General features: G+C 41.8%; 2 protein-coding genes across 4 annotated transcripts in view; both read left to right on the top strand.

The window, feature by feature from the left end:
• Window positions 1-3123, top strand: part of LOC121713380 (cation channel sperm-associated protein 3-like) — a 48384-nt gene extending 45261 nt beyond the window's left edge. Inside the window, exons 7-8 of one of the 3 annotated variants that reach the window (XM_042097941.1) lie at window positions 650-795; window positions 2924-3123. In XM_042097941.1, the coding sequence (XP_041953875.1) occupies window positions 650-795; window positions 2924-3050 (273 nt within the window). In that variant the 3' untranslated portion in view covers window positions 3051-3123. Of the gene's footprint in view, window positions 1-649; window positions 796-2923 lie in introns of those variants that run through there. The other 2 variants (XR_006032804.1, XM_042097942.1) reach the window with 2 other exon arrangements.
• A 10061-nt stretch (window positions 3124-13184) lies between these two features.
• dclre1b (DNA cross-link repair 1B) lies at window positions 13185-19473 on the top strand. The gene is made up of 5 exons (XM_042099283.1): window positions 13185-13926; window positions 14250-14415; window positions 14771-14953; window positions 15525-15769; window positions 17749-19473. The coding sequence occupies exons 1-5, from the start codon at window positions 13735-13737 to the stop codon at window positions 18757-18759; spliced, it is 1797 nt and encodes a 598-aa protein (XP_041955217.1). The 5' UTR covers window positions 13185-13734; the 3' UTR covers window positions 18760-19473.
• Window positions 19474-22053: the final 2580 nt, after the last annotated feature.

Below are 22053 nucleotides of genomic sequence, written 5' to 3'. Positions count from 1 at the left end.
CTGTACAATAACTGTACTGAAATTACACACCACATAAATAAAACCTAATGCTTTGGCCACAAAACATGTTAATGAACTGATGGCAGTTACAGTACACACACACATATGCATGTAAAAAGGAGCATAAATAAGTATAAGTATACTCTTTTGATCCTGTGAGGGAAATTTGGTCTCTGCATTTATCCCAATCTGTGAATTAGTGAAACACACTCGGCACTCAGTGAGGTGAAGCACACACTAATCCTGGCGCAGTGAGCTGCCTGCAACAACAGCGGCACTCGGGGAGCAGTGAGGGGTTAGGTGCCTTACTCAAGGGCACTTCAGCCGTGCCTACTGGTCAGGGTTCGAACCGGCAACCCTCCGGTAACAAGTCCGAAGCGCTAACCAGTAGGCCATGGCTGCCCTGTAATAGGCAACATTTGTATGTTCTGGAGCGGCTGGCCCCACTAAAAGTTAACAAAGACACAAAACCCAATACACTACCCACATGTCAATCACATCCACCAGTGTTGAAATTAAATCAGCAACTTCTGTCCACATACCAAATGACTTGGGTGAATGACTGAAATTGTATTCTCCATGTTAACTGCTGGTACCTGTCCTCCCCCCACCACCCTCCCCCCACCCCCAAATATACACACACACACAGAAAGGGATGGACAGTAACTATTTGGCGAAGTTCAAGAGGTCGCTGAGGCACACAGACATAACGCTGATGGACGACATGTGCACCTCGACCTCCTTCATAGACATTTACCTAACCTCGCTGGACTTACAGGACACCACCGTCGAGAGGTACACGCACATACACAAACACCCTGTGCACCTCCACAACCTCCTTGATAGATATTTACTTCACCTTGGGCCTAGGGGTGGGCGATATGGACAAAAAATAATATCTCGATAATTTTTGTGATTTTGCCGATAACGATAATTAGTCGATATCCTTAAAAAAAAAATGTTTTGTTAAAGTCTGAGTTACTTAACAGCTCATTATTTATGAATAGCATCATTACAATAATAACCAATAACCTAACCTGTGACTTTTTAACCAAATCAACCAATGCATTGTCACTCTATGTACATTTCCAATTTTGCCCCCACTTGTGTGTGTGGCAATGACATGGTCTAGCCAGCTACATTAGAGAAGATGAATAGGCCTAACAGTTTCCCAAGAGAAAGTCTGAAGCTGAAGTTCCTTTCAAACCTTTACATAGGATTCACTGTAAAACTAAGCAGACCAACAGAGTACATCTCAGTTATTTCCTTCGATGTTTTGTTTAATTGCAATCATGTAGGCTAGCATTCCAAGTTACAGAATAGAAACTAATGCGTTAGCTTATGGCTAATGTATATGAGAAATCCCATAGAGATGCTAACGGTTAGCATAATCGGTAAACGTAGATATTTAGAGCTAACTTCAGTCCATTTACAAGAGTTACATGAGAATAGTTCTTTGTTTACAACTGACTATTAAAATACACAAAGGCTAATGTTTTCTCTCCATATAATACCGTGTAGGAAAAAACGTGACTGTCTCATCAATGCTACTTGAACAGAAGTAGCCGCATAAAATCCCAAATAGGCTACTCTCGCTGCACAAAATAAACATTAGGCGTGCTTGTGACAACGTTGTGACCCACTAGTGATCACGTGACACTTGCTCTGCTGCAGCCAGGGGCTTCTCCCGCATACACCTCCTGTGAATGTATGAGTCTTCACTGCGTGATTTCGAGTGTTTTTTCCCCCATAAGTAATTTAAATACTCGATAATGTCAATTTGCACATCGTTAAAACAACAATTACGATATTATCGCAGACGATATATATCGCCCACCCCTACTTGGGCCCACAGGATAACACCCTCAACACCCTCAGCATTTTTCTAGTCCATGCCTAAGCCTTATACACTTGGTAAACGTAGCTTGTATGTGCTAAATAGCGAAGATGTAAGGGATAATGGACTCCATGGCATTTGGTTCACAGATAGCAATGCACGTTCAAAGTAGTGGCAGTAAAGATTACTTTCTCTGAACCGAATGCAGTGGAGTCCATTATCCCACCTGTACCACTGTTGCCAGGTAGGTAGGTACAAAGGAAAGGGAAAAAAGGTAAAGGTACAACACTGTGTACTGTACATATTTTAATTTACAAGTGAAGGAACTACTCATCCCATCAACCATTACGAATGATAGATTTTCCAACGTTTTCCAACCTAACGATAGTTTGACACACTTCCTTTTGAATGTATGAACAAGATGACTAACATCCTAGCGTTTACATTGAGCAAATGCAACTTTCAAGGTGAAAGTTTTTATTGGACAGCCATGCATTGCTCCTCATTGCCTCAGTAGCCATCTTAATCGAACAAGCAAACCAATGTTGGTTAAGGCAGGAGTTACAGTCATAAACATTTCCATGGCAACGGTGATCTCGACCAATGAAAGGCTTTGCTTTTAGATGTTTTTTAGGCTTTTTTTTGGTGGAATCACAAAGAAAACACATTTTTCTCAAAACAAGGTAGATGCCACATGAACTTTTGGCATCTATATGACATCTACTGTATAAGCATATACAATTGCTTAATAATGCTGGTTGTAAGTCTACCTTGGACGGTTATGATTTTGTGACTTATAATCCAGTTTTCAACGGAATTCTTAGGACATACTTATACTAGGAGAAATCAAGCCTTAGCGGTCATACGTAAGGTGTTTTGTGCAACTGGCCCCGCTTTTGCATTTTGGCTCATATCTCAAGAACCCCGATAGGCCTAGCCTCAAAATTCTTACATTTTATCATCTCAGTCTTTATTTTACTGGTGTTCTGCAATGAAAGGAATATAATAAAGTAAGAAAGTAATATTGTACCTACAACCATGCCGATAAAATGTATTGAATGACTGCTTTCCTGTGCTGTTTGATAGACTGCAAAAGTTTTACGCTGAGGCCCTGCTGGTCCTGTCTGATTTGTTGTCGGAAGACCTGATCGAGGAGGCAGAGAAGGAGCAGAGCAACAAAAAACTGGTGCTCCCCAAATCCCGGAAAAGTTGAAAAGTTACATTTTACTTTGTCTACAAAAATGGTTTTGGTTACATTAAAGCTGAACAAGCTGTTCTTCTCCTTGCCCCTTTGTCATGTCAATTCACTCTATAAGTACAGATGAACTGTCAGCACTGTGCCTCACAAATGCCCACAGTCACAATTTCATGTGTGAATGAAGTTCCCTTTTTTTAATGTAAGATTTAAAAAAAAAAAAATCCATGGGTCATCAGGAAGTACATCAGATAAGAACAATTGACCGTTCGCAAAAGCCACGCCCTCAAAAGCAAGCTCTCAAACTCAGAAAGGAGTTTTCTAGAAAAGGTACAGTAGCTGTTAAGACTCTGTAAAAGTGGCCCCGGCCGTGGCGCGACTGGCTGGGGCACCTGCACCGTATGCCGGCGACCCGGGTTCGATTCCAACCCCGTGGTCCTTTCCGGATCCCACCCTGACTCTCTCTCCCACTCGCTTCCTGTCATTCTTCACTGTCCTGTCATTAAAGGTGCCATGTGTAATGTCCGCCAAAAATCAATTCATACTCCACATTCCATAAAAAATGGGGGCAGTATACCTCCAGAAAGTGAGCTGGTTTACCCTAGAGTAACAACCGAGACTCGTGTATTGCAGTTTGGTTAGCGGTTATGTTGTCCGCATACTGCCTCCCATGGCCGAAACTGGTATTATGACACCTGTCGGGCTGTGGCTAGTAATTTAGCATGCTAATTCAGGTTGATATCTCTGCAGCACTATACCTTGTTATTTTTTTAATGACATCATCGCCCTTATTTCTTCTCATTCTTTTGATGCGTGTAGCTCATCTTTTGGATATTTTTACCTCAATTCTTACACATGGCACCTTTAAAGGCATAAAAAGGCCAAAAAAATATACAAAAAAAGACTCTGTAAAAGTTACAGCACAAGAGGCTCTTTTAGAGCGCCACGGACCTAAATTAATTTACAATCATTTACAATCCGTTGAAAGACTGCAGTATGACATGGAGACACATGTATAAAAACTCATATCTAGTTTTGTTGGGTGACAAACTTAAACCAAAGATTGTTAAGGCGGAGCAGGATATTTCATCAGGAGCCACTTCCGGGAACCCGGATCGCACGAGGGGGGGTCAAAATCCCCCTTTATGCAGAGCAGAGGCAGCGACTGCTCCATTGAAGTCTATGGGCATAGCTCAGAATTTCACCACATATGCTAAGGTCTTGGTTCTATAGAGTTAGGAATGTGAATTTCGGGCACGTTTTCATGAACCTCAAACCCTTCTGAACATTTCAGGTACATTTTTAGCATTTTTGAGCATTCCAGTCTGGAGAAAATCGACCTTATCAGGTGTGCGCCGGTTATTTATGCAGCTGCTGTTGGCCGGTTGCAACGTACGCTCGTCAATACGTCATCGACACACATAGAGGTCCAGCGGGGATAGCGGAAAGGGCGGGATTTACCAGCTCTATAGACATGAACTACGACGAAGTATCTTGCTCCGCCTTAACAATCTTTGCTTAAACGGGAGGCGAGTGTGATTCACTGATATTAATATTAGTGCTAGCTGTGCTAGGTAGACTTGAGTGCATGTTACAATAGTCTGAGCGAATTAGGGTTGAAGGTGGAAGTAAATACAGCAAAAGGATATTTGGTATCAATCGAACCGTAATTTCATGTAGATTAAGAATTTCAGGTGCCTACAGTGCAGATTTATACCAGAAAAAAGATATACAGCTTTGAATGGACCATGGTATAATGATTATTGGGCCAAAAGGATCTTTACCAAACTTGGTGTACTTACTCACCATAAGTTCTTGATAAAAAATTAGTAGGTGTTTAATGTCTTGGGGTCAAAGGTCAAGGTCACGTGAGGTCATAGTTGACATGCAATGTTTGTTTTATACCTCTCAAGCAGATTACAGGATCCTCATTAAACCCAACAATTAATTAAGCCTAAATTAACTAATAAGGCATTAAAGATCATGGGGTCACAGGTAGAGGTTAAAGGTCATGAGGCTATAGCTGGCTGAGGCATAGAATCAACTATCTGAATTGACATTAAAAAAGATTAAGACATTTATTAAAGCAAAACAAACTTTATTTTCTGTATAAAAACAGTTGTTTCAACCTCCACAGTAGCCTCTCTGAAACCAGGGGAAATCTAAATAATTTGCTGTTTTAAAAATGCAAACATCTGTGTGAATACCTGTGTTAAAATAACTCTTTCAGTTCAGAGTTTTAGATTAAATCCAAACCATTTCTGTCAAACATCTGATAAACATTGTCATCTACAGCTATTTCCTTCAACTTAAATTATAACGCCAGACAATTGATGTAAATGTCTATGTTGATAGAATACTGTTGATAAAAACTACCCTTGCATCGCACTGCAATAGTTATACTTTGTTTCCTGAAGTTGGTAGTAGGCATATAAACAACGGCAGCAGCGGACTGATATTACCTAGGATTCTACTAGGTATTATGGTGGGTTTTCAGGATGTGAAGGGATGTAATCATGGGTTTCATAAAGTACTGGGGGTACCAGGATGAGAGGATCTCCTCCTTACATGGTTAAGGGAGAGGGGGTGTTATCAAGCTGGTGAGGACTGGACAGGACAGGGATGAGGAGGCCACTGTGCCTTACGAGTTAGGGCCTGTCTAGCTAGGAATAAAATAAGGCCTTATTTCACCAAACTGGAAGGAAACAGAAAAACGTAGGGCTACACTATTTACATATGTTACCTATGCATTACATAGGTTTGCATACAGTTTTATGCATGATGGGAAGATGGTTTCCACCAATGTAAGCGACCCTGATTGGTGAAGGGTGTTGATGGAGATGGCGTGAGAGGGTGGCACTTGTCAAGGGCTGAGGAGTATAAAATATAGTGTACAGTATAGCCATCCGTAGGGGAGATCTTGTCGGGGGCCCCAGCTGATGACATCTCCTCCCTATTGCTTTGATGGTTGGTCTGGACTTTAGTTGGGCTGTACTATCATTGCAATACGGTGAATAAAGATCAACAGTCTTCGGAAAATCTTCATTGTCTACATTGTCTCCTTTGGACGCCTTGTTCCAGAGTGCTAAATTACTAAATAGTCAAGTGGTGATTGTTAATTGGACAATTGGATTTGGAAGTGGACATTTTCTAGCCTGAAAAATCCAGACCCTGGTAATCTAGAAAGATTAAGGGTCTGGCCACGAACAATGTAATGGCCCAACTCAAGGGGCGGCACCAAGCGTGCATTTGAAAATCTCACTGCACGCAATTGGATAACACTAGACCAATGTTTACTCCACTCACATCCATCTGGGATCGCTTCCGTTGAGAGTGATTTCGGCACCAGATTTTATGGTAGAGCCAATCAGGACGCAGGGCGGGAGTTTCATAGATGTGACGTAGCGTAAAAGTGACTGTGAGACTGTTCTCAGCGTCACAGGTTGGCTTCAATGTGAGTGGTTGAAGTAGCATGTTAATAGAGGACGGACAAGTGGCTTATCCAATCATATGCAAGGATTTTTGGCCCAGCCTTCTGAAACACCACTCCAATGGATCGATCCCAGATGGATTAGTGGAGCTAGGCGGAACGAAATTCATCTGGCGAGAGTCAGGTTAGTCTCATCATCCATTGCAGTGAAATGGAAAATAATGAATTAAGACAGTACTGAGCACAACTAAATACTGATATTCATCCCAGGGGAAAATATTGCTTCTTACAACAGTCTCATCTTTCAGAAACAAAATTTAGAAAATTAACTGCTATCCTAATACTTTGTGTCCCTTAATGTGCTTTGTAAGAAATTATAAGGTGGCTTGTAACAAATTCGTATTTAATTATATTATTGATATCTACCGTCAAAATCTTCCAAAATATTTAGATATTATTTTTTGCCCACCCCTAACTTCAACTGAACAGATAACAACGGACATGCCACATTACTAACATCAAAACTGGAAGACAATGCTAGTCTTCAGGGTCACAGAAATTGCCAGGAGAAAGTGGACAACACCTTGTCCATGAAGGGAAAAATAGCAAGGGCCACAGTTAACAGTCATACTAACTTATGGAAAGTCACAACAGCAGAGAAAGCTATAATTTACAGCTGGAAGTAGCACTGCTTGTACTGTGGAAAGGACTGCATGGGCAATATTGAAAGAGATATTGGTCAGGTCATGACTATGCTAGTGGAAGTATTTCACTGTTATGTAACTGCTAAGCACATTTGCATACAGTAATTGCAATCAGATTCTTGATTCTTATATACAAAGGAGGGGTATTAAACTCATTGTGCTGTAGATAGGGACTCCCCATGTCAAAAACAACCAAGTCTATGTTGTGCAACATAAAAAAAGTTCACTATATTTACAGTAATTGAATTGAACATGGCATGTTGATTAGCATGTCTCCACCGTCTATAACCTTGTATGTCAGGGGATGAAACTGACCTTAACCTTTGACCCCATGGCCCTGAGTCCCTAAGTTCATCTAACTTGTATAGACAATAAATGTACTAGAGTTAATGAAGATCCATCAGTCTGCTTTGGAGATATGAACCAAATACTGCATGTGAGTTATTTGTGTGACCCCTTGTAACCTTGACCTTTGACCTCAAGACCTAAATTGTCTTGCCAGCTCTTTGACAACTTGTAGTGGGTAAGTAGACCAAGTTTGATGAATATCTTTCAATTGGCTTAAGAGATATCAGCTAATAGTTTTTGGCCCAAAAATCATTGTGCCATGCTCCATTCAAAGCCCTATATATTTTTTTCGGTACAAATCTGCGCTGTAGGCACCACAAGTTCTTAATCTATGCTTTTGCTGTTTTTACTTCCACCTTTGACCCTTTTCTAGGCTAATTCGCTCAGACTACAAGGACACTGGGCCATGTCAGAGCCCGTTTACGGAGAGCCGGATCACTCCCTATTAACTCCATTGTACCTGCAATCTGTTGCAGTTCCGCTAGGGGCGATCACGAATAAGTGCAAAAACAATGGGGGGCTAAATTTGTCTCTTCCACCTGGTTGTCGTTGAGAAATTGAAATTCAATATGGAGTATAGGTCAAAAGTTGAATGAACGAGTGGTCGCGTTCGATTTCTTACAGGTTGGGTCGTTGTTGCCCACAACACACTAGCTTTCTGCTAATGAATGACGTCATTGACACATTTGAAAGGCTTTTTAGAACAAATAAGTGACTCAAAAAATATAATACTCAGCGGTTTGTATTTTCTCTGCCCCCTCTTTTGACTGCAACATTCGAATTTCTGGGCAAAAAATTATATCCCGAGAAAAGTGGATTTGAGGGGTACAGCTCCATAGGCCTCCATTCATTCTGCACTTATTCGTGAGCGCCCTCATGTGGAACCAGAACAGGAACTGCAACCAGTTCAGAAACCGGAAGTTTCCCGAGAGTGGCGGTTCTCCCCTTATTAGACATTCTCTGGCACAGCCCACTGATCTATAAAGATCAGTGGCACAGCCCCATGCTTCTCTGACGTGACGAAGCTAGCACGTTATTAGCAGCTGTTAGCTAACTATGCTAACGTTAGTTATCTACAAGTCTCCTCCAAGTGACAATCATTTTATATACAATGCTGGCAATGCTGAAAACAATTAACATCCTTATTTATCTTACTTACATTGAGTTGACTGTGTGGCTTAATCCACAGATGTGGTGGAGCACTGTTTCGTTATGGTTTGCTAAGGAGTAGCTCTAACCCTTTTGCTTTTAAATAGTGGAGATCTGGGACGAGAGATTTTAATTTAATTTAACATAATTACAGAAAACGTAATCAAGATTGAAAGGCATTTTTCTGTGTATCGGTGTTGTGTTAATCCCACATATGTCATTTGACTGTCCTTTTTAACTCATATCACTATAAAATCCCATAAAACCGGACAAATATCAAGGCTCCCAACCGAGGTGAAGTTGGTTTGATATTCGGATATTCGACAGATATTCAATTTTTTTTGTTAATGCAGCCGGTTTAACCCCGAGTTTGCAGACAATGTACAAACAGATGACCTGTCTACTTGCTCGCAGCCGACCTACTTAGGGACCGTCTATAAAGTACCTTCTCAATTACCTTCATAGTCTTTTTTGTCAATAGCTTTGACATCATGTGACCTAGTGACTCCAAACCAATGCAGAATAGTTATCCTATATGAGACTCATCAGACACACCTCTTTTTATAGTCACTGTATGCACACTGTATTTTATATGAATATTTTGAAGAAAATACATTATTTCCCATATGGTCTCCTTTTTTTCAATACCTCCCAAGTCATGTGACCTAGGGACTTCAAACCAATGCAGAATAGTTATCCTATGGGACTCATCAGACACACCTCTTTTTATAGCGACAGTATGCACGCTGTATCTTATATGAATTTTTTTAAAGAAAATACATTATTTCATAGAAAGAAACAGACTCCTTTATTCAATACCTCCCAAGCCATATGACCTAGTGACTCCAAACCAATGATATTTCTTATATGAAATAATGTATTTTCTTTAAAAAATTCATATAAAATACAACGTGCATACAGTGGCTATAAAAAGAGGTGTGTCTGATGAGTCCCATATAGAATAACTATTCTGCATTGGTTTGGAGTTCCTAGGTCACATGACTTGGGAGGTATTGAAAAAAAGGAGACCATTCCTAATTGGAAATAATGTATTTTCTTTAAAATATTCATATAAAATACAGTGACCATGAAAAGAGGTGTGTCTGATGAGTCCCATATAGGATAACTATTTTGCATTGGTTTGGAGTCACTAGGTCTTATGGCTTGGGAGGTATTGAAAAAAGGAGTCTGTTTCTTTCTATGAAATAATGTATTTTCTTAAAAAAATTAATATAAAATACAGCGTGCATACAGTCGCTATAAAAAGAGGTGTGTCTGATGAGTCCCATATAGGATAACGATTCTGCATTTGTTTGGAGTCACTAGGTCACATGGCTTGGGAGGTATTGGAAAAAAAGGAGACTGTTTCTTATATGAAATAATGTATTTTCTTTTAAAAAATAATATAAAATACAGTGTGCATACAGTCGCTATAAAAATAGGTTTGTCTGACGAGTCCCATATAGGATAACTATTCTCCATTGGTTTGGAGTCACTAGGTCACATGACTTGGGAGGTATTGAAAAAATGGAGACCGTTCTTTATGGGAAATAATGTATTTTCTTTAAAATATTCATATAAAATACAGTGTGCATACAGTGACTATAAAAAGAGGTGTGTCTGATGAGTCCCATATAGGATAACTATTCTGCATTGGTTTGGAGTCACTAGGTCACATGATGTCAAAGCTATTGACAAAAAAGACTATGAAGGTAATTGAGAAGGTACTTTATAGACGGTCCCTAAGTAGGTCTGCTGGGAGCAAGTAGACAGGTCATCTGTTTGTACATTGTCTGCAAACACAGGGTGAAACCGTGTTAAAAAAAAATTGAATATCTGTCGAATATCAAATATCAAACTAACTTCACCTCGGTCCCAATACATTTCTATGGAGCCATAAGGTGAAGTTGACGGGCCATGTCTGCCTGCATGGAGCTACTGGACTGCCATTGGCTCATCTGCGTTCGATGGGCGGGGTTTTGCTAACGGTCAATTTCAGAATTTCATCAAAATCAGTTTCATCAGAAGTTCGTGTCTACTTTTACATACTATACTTTGTCAATACTTCTTGACTGACTCACCCCTACCAATACACCTCCCTTCCCCCAACCCAGCCTACCATCCGCCCACCTCTCCCATCCCACCCTGCACATTGCTGGTCCACATGCAAGACAGGACCGACACACACACACAACAAAATAAAGAAAGTAAAGACATGCTTTAGAGGGCATTATAAATATGGCTCCATTCGCTATCAAATTGTTTCTTTTTATTTTTGTCCTCTGACATTAATCTTTCAATACACAGGTAATACTTCATTAAGGCCTTCCAGTTCTCTTTTTGAAGGTGCTTCTGTCCATTTATTTTATATACTTTGTAATAATGTATCACTGCTTTCCATGCTTATCAGCAAATTGTACATAGAGCCAATCAGCCTCCTCTTTTTGTTGCTTATGTTTGCTGGTTATGTTTGCTTTTTAATTCACTGAATGGTCAACAGTGTCATGATTTGTGACATCTGACACTGGATTCCAGCTTTTATCCAAGTTTCCCAGTACAGCTGCATGCTCTGTATATTTATTGATGGATTGTTCCAAATTGGTATATGCCTGGGAAGTCCTGTTTCTTGATGGATAATTTTTTTTTTAATTTTATTCCAGCCCTTTAATGTACTTATAACAAAATGTGTTGATTTCATGTTGTCCTTGGAAAAGAGTGCTAACCGTAAATGTAACAGTATAAATAAAGTTCCCAAGGCAACTGATGGAATAATGTGTAAGCCTACTATGTGGAGCAGAGGAGGGGTAAAGCACAAACTTGCATTACAGTAGCAGAGAAGGAGAGCCCCTATTATGGGCTGGTTTGGAAATTGGACTAATCTTTTCCCCCTTTTTAAATATATATATATATATTTTTTTACTTTTTATTTGTTTATTATTGTCTGTCTTGTATGTCTTGGTGTCACGGGTACGCTGGCGACTACTCCACTCCGTCCGGCATTTTTTGTATTTGTTATTTTTTAAATGTATTTGTCATGTCTTGATGTCATGGGCATTTGTCTTGTTGTTATGTGTCTTGTTTGTGGAGCGCTTTGGGTTGCACTCTGTGCATGTTTAATGCGCTTTAAAAATAAAACTGAATTGACTTGACTATTGTACAAAAATGTGCATGTAGACGAAGCTTTGGTGGCTCAACTAAAGAGTTCTTAATTCTGTCAGTAGAAAATAAGAATTAGTATGGAAAAAGGAAAACATCAAAATAAGGTGCTAATATGTCAATTGCTAATTAATATCAGGTTAGGGTTAACATATTGAAGTGGAAACAGAAGACACTATCTGTGGTGTTATTGTTTTTTATTTCACATGGTAGCAGTTGGTGCTATTGCTGCCTACTGTTAGTAATGAAGTTGGACTCATAGGACAATAGGCTTACAACTACACTATTGAATCGCTAATGTAATACATTTCCTGCATCGGGTAAGCTTAAGAGGAGAATGCACAAGAGATTCGAATCTGAGAATCTGGTAAGAGGAATGGTCTTGAATCCCTTCCTTTGTGTTTCCCAACTTTTTACTAACAGCGTTTTTTTTTTTTTTTTACTTTATTGCTTATATTAAACATTGCAGGCAATTTTAGCAATACAATACAAACACAAACCCACACACACAAACACTCTCTCAAAGAGAGGTTAAAGGGAAAAAAAAATTGGGTAGATGAGGGGGGCCCGGTGCTCCCCAGGCCTAAATAGTGTAGGACCGGCCCTGCTTGTATTGTGTTATTTGAGTGAGGGGCCACAATAAGATATCAGGGTTAAATAACATAGAAGTCACTTCACACAGAGGCTTGAGCTTCAGGGCCCCTTGAGGCCTTTGGCCCCTGGGCCTGGTAGGCCTGTTCAGAGGTGGCCAGGGGTGGTTTTAGCAACTTGGAGGCCCTGAGCAAAAGACAATTTGGATCCTACGATGGTATCAGAATCAGATATGAGAATCACCAGAATCTTTTAGGTTTGGATGGGTTTTCCCAGATCCCATTAGGCCTACATTTCATATATTGGTTGATCATTTTTGTTTGCAGATGTATGGCATGTCTTGTAGGCAGAGGAAAGTTGTTGCTCTCAAACATTGTCCACTTAATCAGTGTACTGATGACGGAATAGATTAAATAGACAGATATGAACGGTTTGGAATGATTTCATGCTCCCTTTAAAGAGTATTTTTAGTATTTTCAAAAATGTTTTTATTTTATTTTGACACATGGCATGGCTGTAGCCTATTTTTTAGTTTATTTTGATACACTTACAATTAGGATATTTTATATTTTATTTTAAAATATATGTTGAAGTATTTTGCCCATCCCCGATTAGTCTGATCAATAAATTCCGTAACTAAACAATATTTTGTCTCCAGACCTCAAATAGGTCTTGAGGAGAAATAGTTTCCGAACTTTGTAACACTATTCCGAGACAGGTGAGGGCGCTCTTTCTTTGAGTATAGTTCAGAGGGGCGGAGACGTGCTATCTTTTGGCGCTGGCGGGCGGGGATCAAAAAAAAAAGGCATGAGCTAACATCTGCTCAAAGATGTAGCGTCAGACTCACACAAGCGGGCTTAGACGTAAATCATGACCTTACTCACAAACATACACACGTTCTTTTAACCTTTTCGGTATTCTGCGTCGGTGTTGTAATCGTTCCTACTTGCAGCATAATAGCAAAGGCTCTTAGAACTAGCGTGCAGTGCAGTATAGTAGTTGTTTTCTTTTGCATTGGCATGGGGTCTGTTGATATTAGCTGGCTAGATAGCAAAGTTAGCATATTTACCCTGTCAGAGAGCATTTATACCCGCCCGGTTATCGTATGATCGAGATAAATTTACATGTTCACGTTTTCATCATTGACTATATAAATGTTTTCATTAGCTAGCAAAGTGAAAACGCTCACCGTAGCCAGCAGCAGTGCTTGACTGAAAACACAATGTGAACAACTCCTGTGTATTCAATAACGCCTAATAATGTCTTGAAGTTGTTTGTGATCGTTGACTCCTACGATAACCATACCTCGCCGTCGTCTTCAAGGATGAATGGCAAACTCATTCCTCACACCCCAGTTGCCGTGGACTTTTGGCAGGTGCGAAAGTGTGCCCACGTCCGCTTGTTCTTTCTGTCCCACATGCACTCGGACCACACGTCTGGCCTATCGTCCACCTGGAGTAACCGCCCCATATACTGCTCTCCCATCACGGCGAAACTCCTCAAACTCAAGCTACGCGTAAGCTGATCTTTTTGTTAAATGCTTTGTTGTATAAATTACCTGTTAAAACAGACTATTTTTCATTTACTGTATGACTACTACGCATAGTGCAGTGGTCGTGTACATGTAGGCTATGCAGATGTCTAGTCATAATAGTCGGCATAATAATAAGGTGATAGGTCTAGGTACAAGGTATGCATTTCACTGGTGTCTGTGCACCTGTAAAGCAGCCCGTTGTATTGTTGAACAACAGAACCAGTTGAATGAAAATATTGAACATATTTGAATGCCATCCGTGTTGGTAATATTGGTCATCATTGGCCATCTGCAATGTGTGGCAGGTGAAGGACAAATGGATCCATCCACTGGAGCTGGGCGATCCACACCTGCTGGCCCTGGACGACATCGGAAAGGAGCGTATGACTGTGACCCTCATGGATGCAAACCACTGTCCCGGAGCTGTTATGTTCCTCTTCGAAGGATACTTTGGCAACATACTGTACACTGGTCAGTGCTTATAAAGTGACTGGTAATCTTTTACAACATTGGACATGAATGACACTAGCATTATATCATACAAACTAGTACTAGTTGTGAATAGTTCTCATATGGGAAATGCACTTTTGTAGATGTGATTTTGGTTTCTGAATGAGTGAGTGATGTAGGAAAGACTTCATTAGATATGGTTTCAATACAGATATAATATGATTATGGTTAGTCTACATGTTGTAAAGTTTCTTTGTCTTTCTAATTTATCAGTAATTTATTAGTTTGTTTGCTTATTCACAGTATTGGCGGTTAATAGCGTAGGCCTGTAAAATACACTACAAAAACACTGTGTGTGTGTGTGTGTGTGTTTCAGGGGATTTCCGCTACTCCCCCTCCATGCTGCGTGAGCCCTGCCTGCGGACACACACCACCATCGACATTCTGTACCTGGACAACACCAACTGCGACCCCACCCGTACCCTGCCAACCCGCCATCGTGCCACGCAGCAGGTCAAAGAGGTCATCAGGGCCCACCCAGGGCACAGGGTTGTCATTGGTCAGTCTTCATTTCGTATTTGCACCATTTGTCACCCTACCCCATATACGCCTGCCAACCTGCACGCATTTTCTCGTCAAAGTATACTAGTACCATTTGTTACTTAGTATGCAAAATACTGCTACACAAAAAAGTAAAAGTGGCTGGGGCATCTTCTATGCTAATTTAGTCAGACCTGTTAGTCATGCTGGCTACAGCTGGATACTTCTCCACGAGAACGCACGAGACAGATCTTTACCTTGACGAGAAATATCACGGGCCAGAGCTGTATAGCCATCTCGTGGCACGATATCTCGTCATATTTTTCTTTGACGTGAAATATTGTGATATGTTTGTATGGCGAGATCTTGCAAGATATCGTGGCCCACAAAATCTCGTCACATCCCTAACCCCTACACATATAGATTTTTTTTTTGTCCACAGCACCCCTAAATCAAGTTCTCTCAGCATGTTTTATTTTTTAGCCTACCATCATTTACTTGTTATGGTTTACTGCATACCTCTTTAATATTTAGCATAGCAGAATATGAACTTGTTTTGGTCATTATAATAATGTGTTTCACCATCCCAGGCCTGTACTCCCTGGGCAAGGAGAGTCTGCTTGTGGAGCTGGCACTGGAGTTTAAGACCTGGGTGGAGGTGAGCCCTGAGCGCCTGGAGATCCTGCTGGCCCTGGAGCTGCCCGACGTCTTCACCACGGAGCCCGGGGCAGGGCGCATCCGCGTTGTGGACCAGGACCAGATCCGCGCCGCCAACCTGCTCCAGTGGAACCAGGAGGAGCCCACAGTGGCCATCCTGCCCACCAGCCGGCCCGTGGTGAGTGAATGTGTGTGTGTGTGTGTATGTTTCACCACCAGCTGGCCCTTGGTGTGAGTGTGAGTGTGACTGTGTGTGTGTGTGTGTGTGTTTCACCGTCAGCCAACCCTTACTGTGTGTGTGTGTGTGTTCGTGCGTGTGTGTGTGTGTGTCTGGGTGAGCCCACCATGGTCATCCTGACCTCCTGTGTTGTGTGTGTGTGTGTGTGTGTGTGTGTGTGTGTGTTTCAACGCCAGCCGACCCTTGGTGAGAGGGTGTGTGTGTGTGTGTGTGTGAGTGAGCCTACCGTGACTAACCCTAACCCTTCCTTCCTACTTACCAGCTGCACCATGGCGTGTGTGTGTGTAAGTGTAAAACTAGCAAGCTCATTGGCTGACAGCTAATAGACCTGCTGTGCAAATGCCAACAACATTATATTGCTGGCTCTGATAAAACTGGTGCTGGCACCTATAGGGATAACTTCCTGCCTGATTTATTTTACCATTACATTGTATGATGTCATGCTGGTATCCTTTGGCATGTTTTATTATGGGGCAGCCGTGGCCTACTGGGAAGGGCTTCGGGCTTGTAACCGGAGGGTTGCCGGTTCGATCCCCGACCAGTAGGAACGGCTGAAGTGCCCTTGAGCAAGGCATCTAACCCCTCACTGCTCCCCGAGCTGTAGCAAGGCAGCTCACTGCCCCGGGTTAGTGTGTGCTTCACCTCACTGTGTGCTTCACCTCACTGTGTGTTCACTAATTCACGGATGGGATAAATACAGAGACCAAGTTCCTTGTATACGCAAGTATACTTGGCCGAGAAACCTGATTTACATTTACATTATGACTTGGTAACTGCATCAATCAATTTGGGGATATTATAGAAAACTAGCTACCAAGATATACTGACCTTGAAAATAGTGCAAACCTTTTAAGTTCTTCTTTATTTCCATGAGATAAATTGTAATTATCAAGATTAAATTTGAAAAAGAAAGGCTTGAAAATGTTTTATGTGTAATGAATCTAGATTACAGTGCTGTGAAAAGGTATTTGCCCCCTTCCCATTTTCTTCCATTTTTGCTTATTACACGGCAGTAAGTAAGTAAGTCCCTTCAGGGAGGAACAAGACCCCTCCGCTGCACATCGGGGTCCGGTTCGCCCTGTCGGGACTCCCAATAATGACTGGCGTTCTATACATTATTCCTTACATATTTGTCACACTAAAATGTTTCTGAAAATTAAACTAATTTTCAATATAAGACAAAGATAACCAGAGTAAACACGAAATGCTGTTTTTAAATGATGATTTCATTTCTTTAAGGAAAAAAGCTATCCAACCCTACCTGGCCCTATATGAAAAAGTAATTGCCGCCTTAGTCACTAAATTAACTAACTAACCAAATGGAATTGATAACTGGGTTCAACTTCACTAGACCCTGTTGAATCTAAACATCACTTAAATAGAACCTGTCTGGCAATGTGAAGTTGGCTGAAAGTCAAAATTCAAGAATAGATGACAAACAAAGTCATTGACATCTATCAGTCTGGAAAGGGTTACAAAGCCATTTCTAAGGCTTTGGGATTCCAGCAAACCGTGATGAGCCACTATCTGATCTGCTGTCTCCATATTAGATAGCAAGTAGAGGTGATTTACACTGATTTGCTGAGTTAATTTTTATTAGTAGGTAAACCCATTGGGAAGGTCCACACAGACACCAGCGGCAACATGGGTGTGGCTTCCAACGTTCCATTACTTACTGTAGGTTCCATTATTTAGGTTCCATTGTTTTCAATACCACACCACCTCAGAACCCTTGTGCTACTGTCGTGTCAAATTACGAATCAGTGCTACATTCATCAGCACCGCTCAATAAAATCCATTGTTCATTGGATGCTTGACAGTGGAGAATTTCAGCACCAGTGTGTGCCACTGTGCAGTTCCATTTGGGCTTCTTTTTTGACATTGGATCTCACCTCACCTTTTGTCTGACCCGATCCCAGGTGTCGTGCCACCCGAACGTGCACGTGGTGCCCTACTCAGACCACTCATCCTACCAGGAGCTAGAGGATTTCCTGTCGGCGCTGCAGCCCCTCTCCATCATGCCCATCGTGGGCACGGCCCTGCCCTCCTTCTCCGCCGTCTTCAGCCCCCGCAAGAAGCGCCGCAAGACCGTGGTGCCCGAGTCGGTCCTGCGCTACATGACTACGTGCCCGACACCCGACATCCCCCCGGCTCACTGCCCCGCCACTGGGAAGGCCTTTCGGGGGACTCGATCAGCGCCACCTCGTGGGGTGGTGTTTGAGTCCCCCCGGCGGCCTCGGAAGGGGGTCCTATCAGACAGGGAGGCCAGTGCCACAGAGGACACAGACAGCACACTTAACGGCTCTGACTGCGTCCTGCTGGACATTGAGCAGGGCTCCATCATCGACGTGGAGAGTGATGTAAGCCTGCGATTGGCCGAGGAGAGAAGTGAGCTGAGTCTGCGATTGGCCGAGGAGGGAAGCGAGCTGAGCCTGCGATTGGCCGAGGAAGGAAGCGAGCGGATCCCGCGATTGGCTGAGAATGGGGAAGAGTATGATAAGAGAGCAGATGTGTGTCCTGGCTCTTTACACACTCTTCACAGCTGTGGTGACGGGGCTACACAGACTCTAGCAGCATCAGAAGGCAGCTCGCCAATCAGAACCACGCCCGTCCACCCGGACCGCTGCTCCTCCCTGGAGCACATCAGTCTCCATGACAACGCCTGTATGACTGCCTCGGCCGCTACTGCCGTAACCCCGCGCAACCCCTCACCGCCACCGCTGCACAGCCAAGCGTCCGCAGAGGACTCTGAGAAGGGGGAGCAATGGCTTCTGGGAAACCTAGTCTTCCCAGAGGAAGAACTGAGCCCTGGAGCTGAGGTTGTGGTCGGACTGGGCAGAATTTACAACCTGTGCCCGTTAAACAGTCCAAAACGAGTGGGCGATCCTTTTGAAGCTGCAATAGAGAGATTTAAAGCTGCTTTGAGTTAAAATGTGAACTCTTAACTGTATGTACGGAAAGAGTAAGAACAGGCACTTGTAGTATTATGCAACACTCCACCATGTGATTTTATACGTTTATACATAGATATGCCCCTTGAATGAGGAAGAACTCACTGTGAGAAGCTGAATGCATTCCTGTGGCAGAGCAAAACAAAAACTATATTACACATATTTATACAGGTTTTCAGTTATTGCATTAGCATCTTTTATCTAGTGATGTATTTATGCCTTTCATCTGTTATACATTGTGCCCATTTACACATATTATTACACATAGTATTACTTTGTTCTTTCAAAGGACATTATTTTATATGCTAACTCCTCTTCTTGAACTCGTATGGCTCTGAGCAACCGTATACTCATACATTCATAACTTTGTCTGACATATGATCGCTTCAGTTCCTGTGTTGCTTGTTGTAAACACCGCAAAGCTGTTGTGGCAGTGCTTTTGTTGCAGGGGAGCATTGAAGGGTTGGCATGTGTAGCTTGATAGTGTTGTAGCTTTCATTTCCTGCACTTGTGCAGCTAGAGTGAGTCCTGGGTCATAAGTAGTCACATGTTGTGCAGTTTTTTGCTATTGTGCCAAAAATGCTAACATTTTCACACAAGTGTTTTATTCTGTGGTGGGTAAATAAAAAGTGTGTGTGTAGTTTTTAAAAAATATATAATTGGTGTGTATTGATTCATTTCAGTGTGCTGTGTTTGTGTTTGTTTTCTCTATATAATAGTATACTTTTTCTATTATGACCTCAGGAGTTGTAATGGGGCATCCATTTCCCATTCTTGTGGTCTTTAAAAATGCTTATTTCACACAACTACTGTATCTTACCTATCTGTAATGGCTCTAAAACAGTGTTTATCAAAGTGTGGTCCAGGGACCACTGGTGGTCCGCAAGCTATCCCAAGTGGTCCACGACTAGACGTGGTAAAAAATCATATAGATGAGTTGTTTGCAATATTGAACCAACTTGTATGTGAATCCAAACAGTTCTGCAACATTGCCTATGTAAGTAACGCCAGTTTAAATCATATGGATCCTTTGACAATATAAGCGAGGTTCAAAGACAATAACCAAGGTGGTTCAGTGAGTCGGCCTATTGTGTAATATACTGTTAAGTGGTCCTTGGTCTGAAAAAGTTTGAGAAACACTGCTTTAGATGTCTGTTCTGTGAATGTGCTTATGGCGAATAATAAACTCAGTGTTTATTTGATTGGCTGTGTAGCTCAAGTATTAACATTTTATCAGAATCAAGGATTGAACCTTTAATACCTTGTCAGAAAAGTACACAGTGAAATACAAACAAGGACACGTCAAGGCTGTTGAGAGTGAGATGTTCAGTCTGGCATTCATTAACAGGTGCTTCTCCCCTAAAATGCCTTGACAGACGCTCCGGCTTTGTTTACTCAGACCCACAGCACCGGTGCTTCATCAGCCTTCATTAGAGGAAGTACACAGAAATGGAGCCTCAGAGAGAGAGAGAGAGTAGATGAAATAAAAAGGGAAATTAGCTCATCTCAAAGCATTTTACAAAGCCCAAGGCCAGAGCTCCCCTATAGCAAAAAAGGTGATGGTGGCAGTTGAATTTTGTCTCTACAGCTCCATAACACATTAATATGCCTCAAGTTGCAAAGAAGCTGAGCAGGAGAGCTTCGGCATTCTTCAAACAGATCAACTCGCAATGCAGTAAGAAGGTGCTCTTTGGTGAACCAAGACTCCCTTGTTTTATATATTCAAAAAAAGGTTTATTAATTCATGTATGAGACAACATTCAAAGTAATGGTTGCAGAACAGCTTAGCAATGAAGCTTAGACCTACATGTATATGATAGATAATGATGGCATTCATTGACCAAAAATGTTGTGCAGAAACTACAGGGTTAAGTAAGTTAGGGGATCTGGAATATCCACCCCTCAAATGAGAGGAGAGAGAGAGAGACGGGGTATGGCTTCCCATCAACCCTCCATCTCATCACATTGTGATCACACAACTTCTCTACTCGCTCGACTTTCCCTTTCTTCTCTTGGTGTACGAGTGTGTGTGAGTGTATGGGGCATGCGTGCGAAGGTGCTCGTCAGACTCTCCTACCCCACCACCGTCTCAGAGCTGTGTTATCACCACTGACTGCTGTCAGGATGGTGAATAGGACTCAATCAGGTCTCTACAAAGGTTTGGGACAGATTGGCCTGTCACTTCTAATTAAAACAAACTGTGAGTTGTGCAGCAGTGCCTTTCAACCGTGTATAAGTAGTAATGTTATAGCAGGGAGGCTGAACACGGTGCATGTGAGCCATTAGACTATACAAACTAATGGAATTGTGGTCTCCAACAGGACTATCTATCTATCTATAAAGCAAGAAGCGTCTGTGTGTGTCTGTGACACGCATATCTCGCTGACCGTTTGTCAGACTGATTTCCAACTTGGCAGGTGTCTTGCTACGGGCATGAGTAAGTGCAGTGCCAAATTGACGTTGTTTGAATAAGAAATGGAAGAAAAGATATTGTTAAGAGTGTGTCCATGAGAGGACCAGGCGGAGGTGACACATGCTACGTCACCAATTTTGATGAAACTTGGCCAGTTTGAAGGGTCCACCTAAAAACTCAAAAAGCCAAAATAGTACAAAATTTGAAACAACCCAGGGGGAGTTAGGCCCCCATCCTTGTTTTAGGCCAAAAAACCTCAAAAAAAGGCCCAAAATTGCATAAAATGTTGACATCCCTCCTGCTGTCAGATTTAAACACAGCAAAGTAACAATCCATGCCATCAAAGGTCCATCCAAGGTTAGTTTAAAACTGGAGTTACAGTACAAGGCGTAAGGTGTGACTGGTGTCAGTCCAGGACTGCACGTATACACTATGTCACATGCCTTTTGGCGAATACCCAAAAAATAGCAATACTCAGACCTGAATATCTCCGATGAGCAACCTCCTTTTTTCAAAATTCTTTCTGCACATGAAAGGGCCATCTGTGGACTTCATAAATCAAAAGAAAAATGCTCTGCCTTTTTATTATTTTTGTCGCTGTAACCGCCTAAATAGTGTGATCCAGCCAGTGATTTCAAATACATATCTATTTCAATGATTGGTTGAAACATAATGTTTAAGTCATTTATGGTGGACAAATGGAGATATATTATCATCAATCATGTCTACTGATCAAATCCAAGCTAGATTTAATGTCCTAAGTGCACATGGGTGACATACACCAGTATACCCGTAGGTCCAATATTTGCAAATGTGATATCTCCAACATATCTCAGGGCTAGAAACAGTCACTTGGATTC

The sequence above is a fragment of the Alosa sapidissima genome, chromosome 7, assembly GCF_018492685.1.
Source record: "Alosa sapidissima isolate fAloSap1 chromosome 7, fAloSap1.pri, whole genome shotgun sequence".
NCBI classification, from domain to species: Eukaryota; Metazoa; Chordata; class Actinopteri; order Clupeiformes; family Clupeidae; genus Alosa; species Alosa sapidissima.
The sequence above is the reverse complement of the archived record's forward strand: the minus strand, read 5'-3'. Positions and strand labels throughout refer to the sequence as shown.

Bases quoted from the DNA above. Each gene is read 5' to 3' on its own strand.
- dclre1b (XM_042099283.1), top strand. From the start codon at position 13,735: ATGAATGGCAAACTCATTCCTCACACCCCAGTTGCCGTGGACTTTTGG. The intron at 14,416-14,770 runs GTCAGTGCTTAT...TGTGTGTTTCAG, and splicing joins TGGCAACATACTGTACACTG to GGGATTTCCGCTACTCCCCC. The intron at 15,770-17,748 runs GTGAGTGAATGT...ACCCGATCCCAG, and splicing joins TGCCCACCAGCCGGCCCGTG to GTGTCGTGCCACCCGAACGT.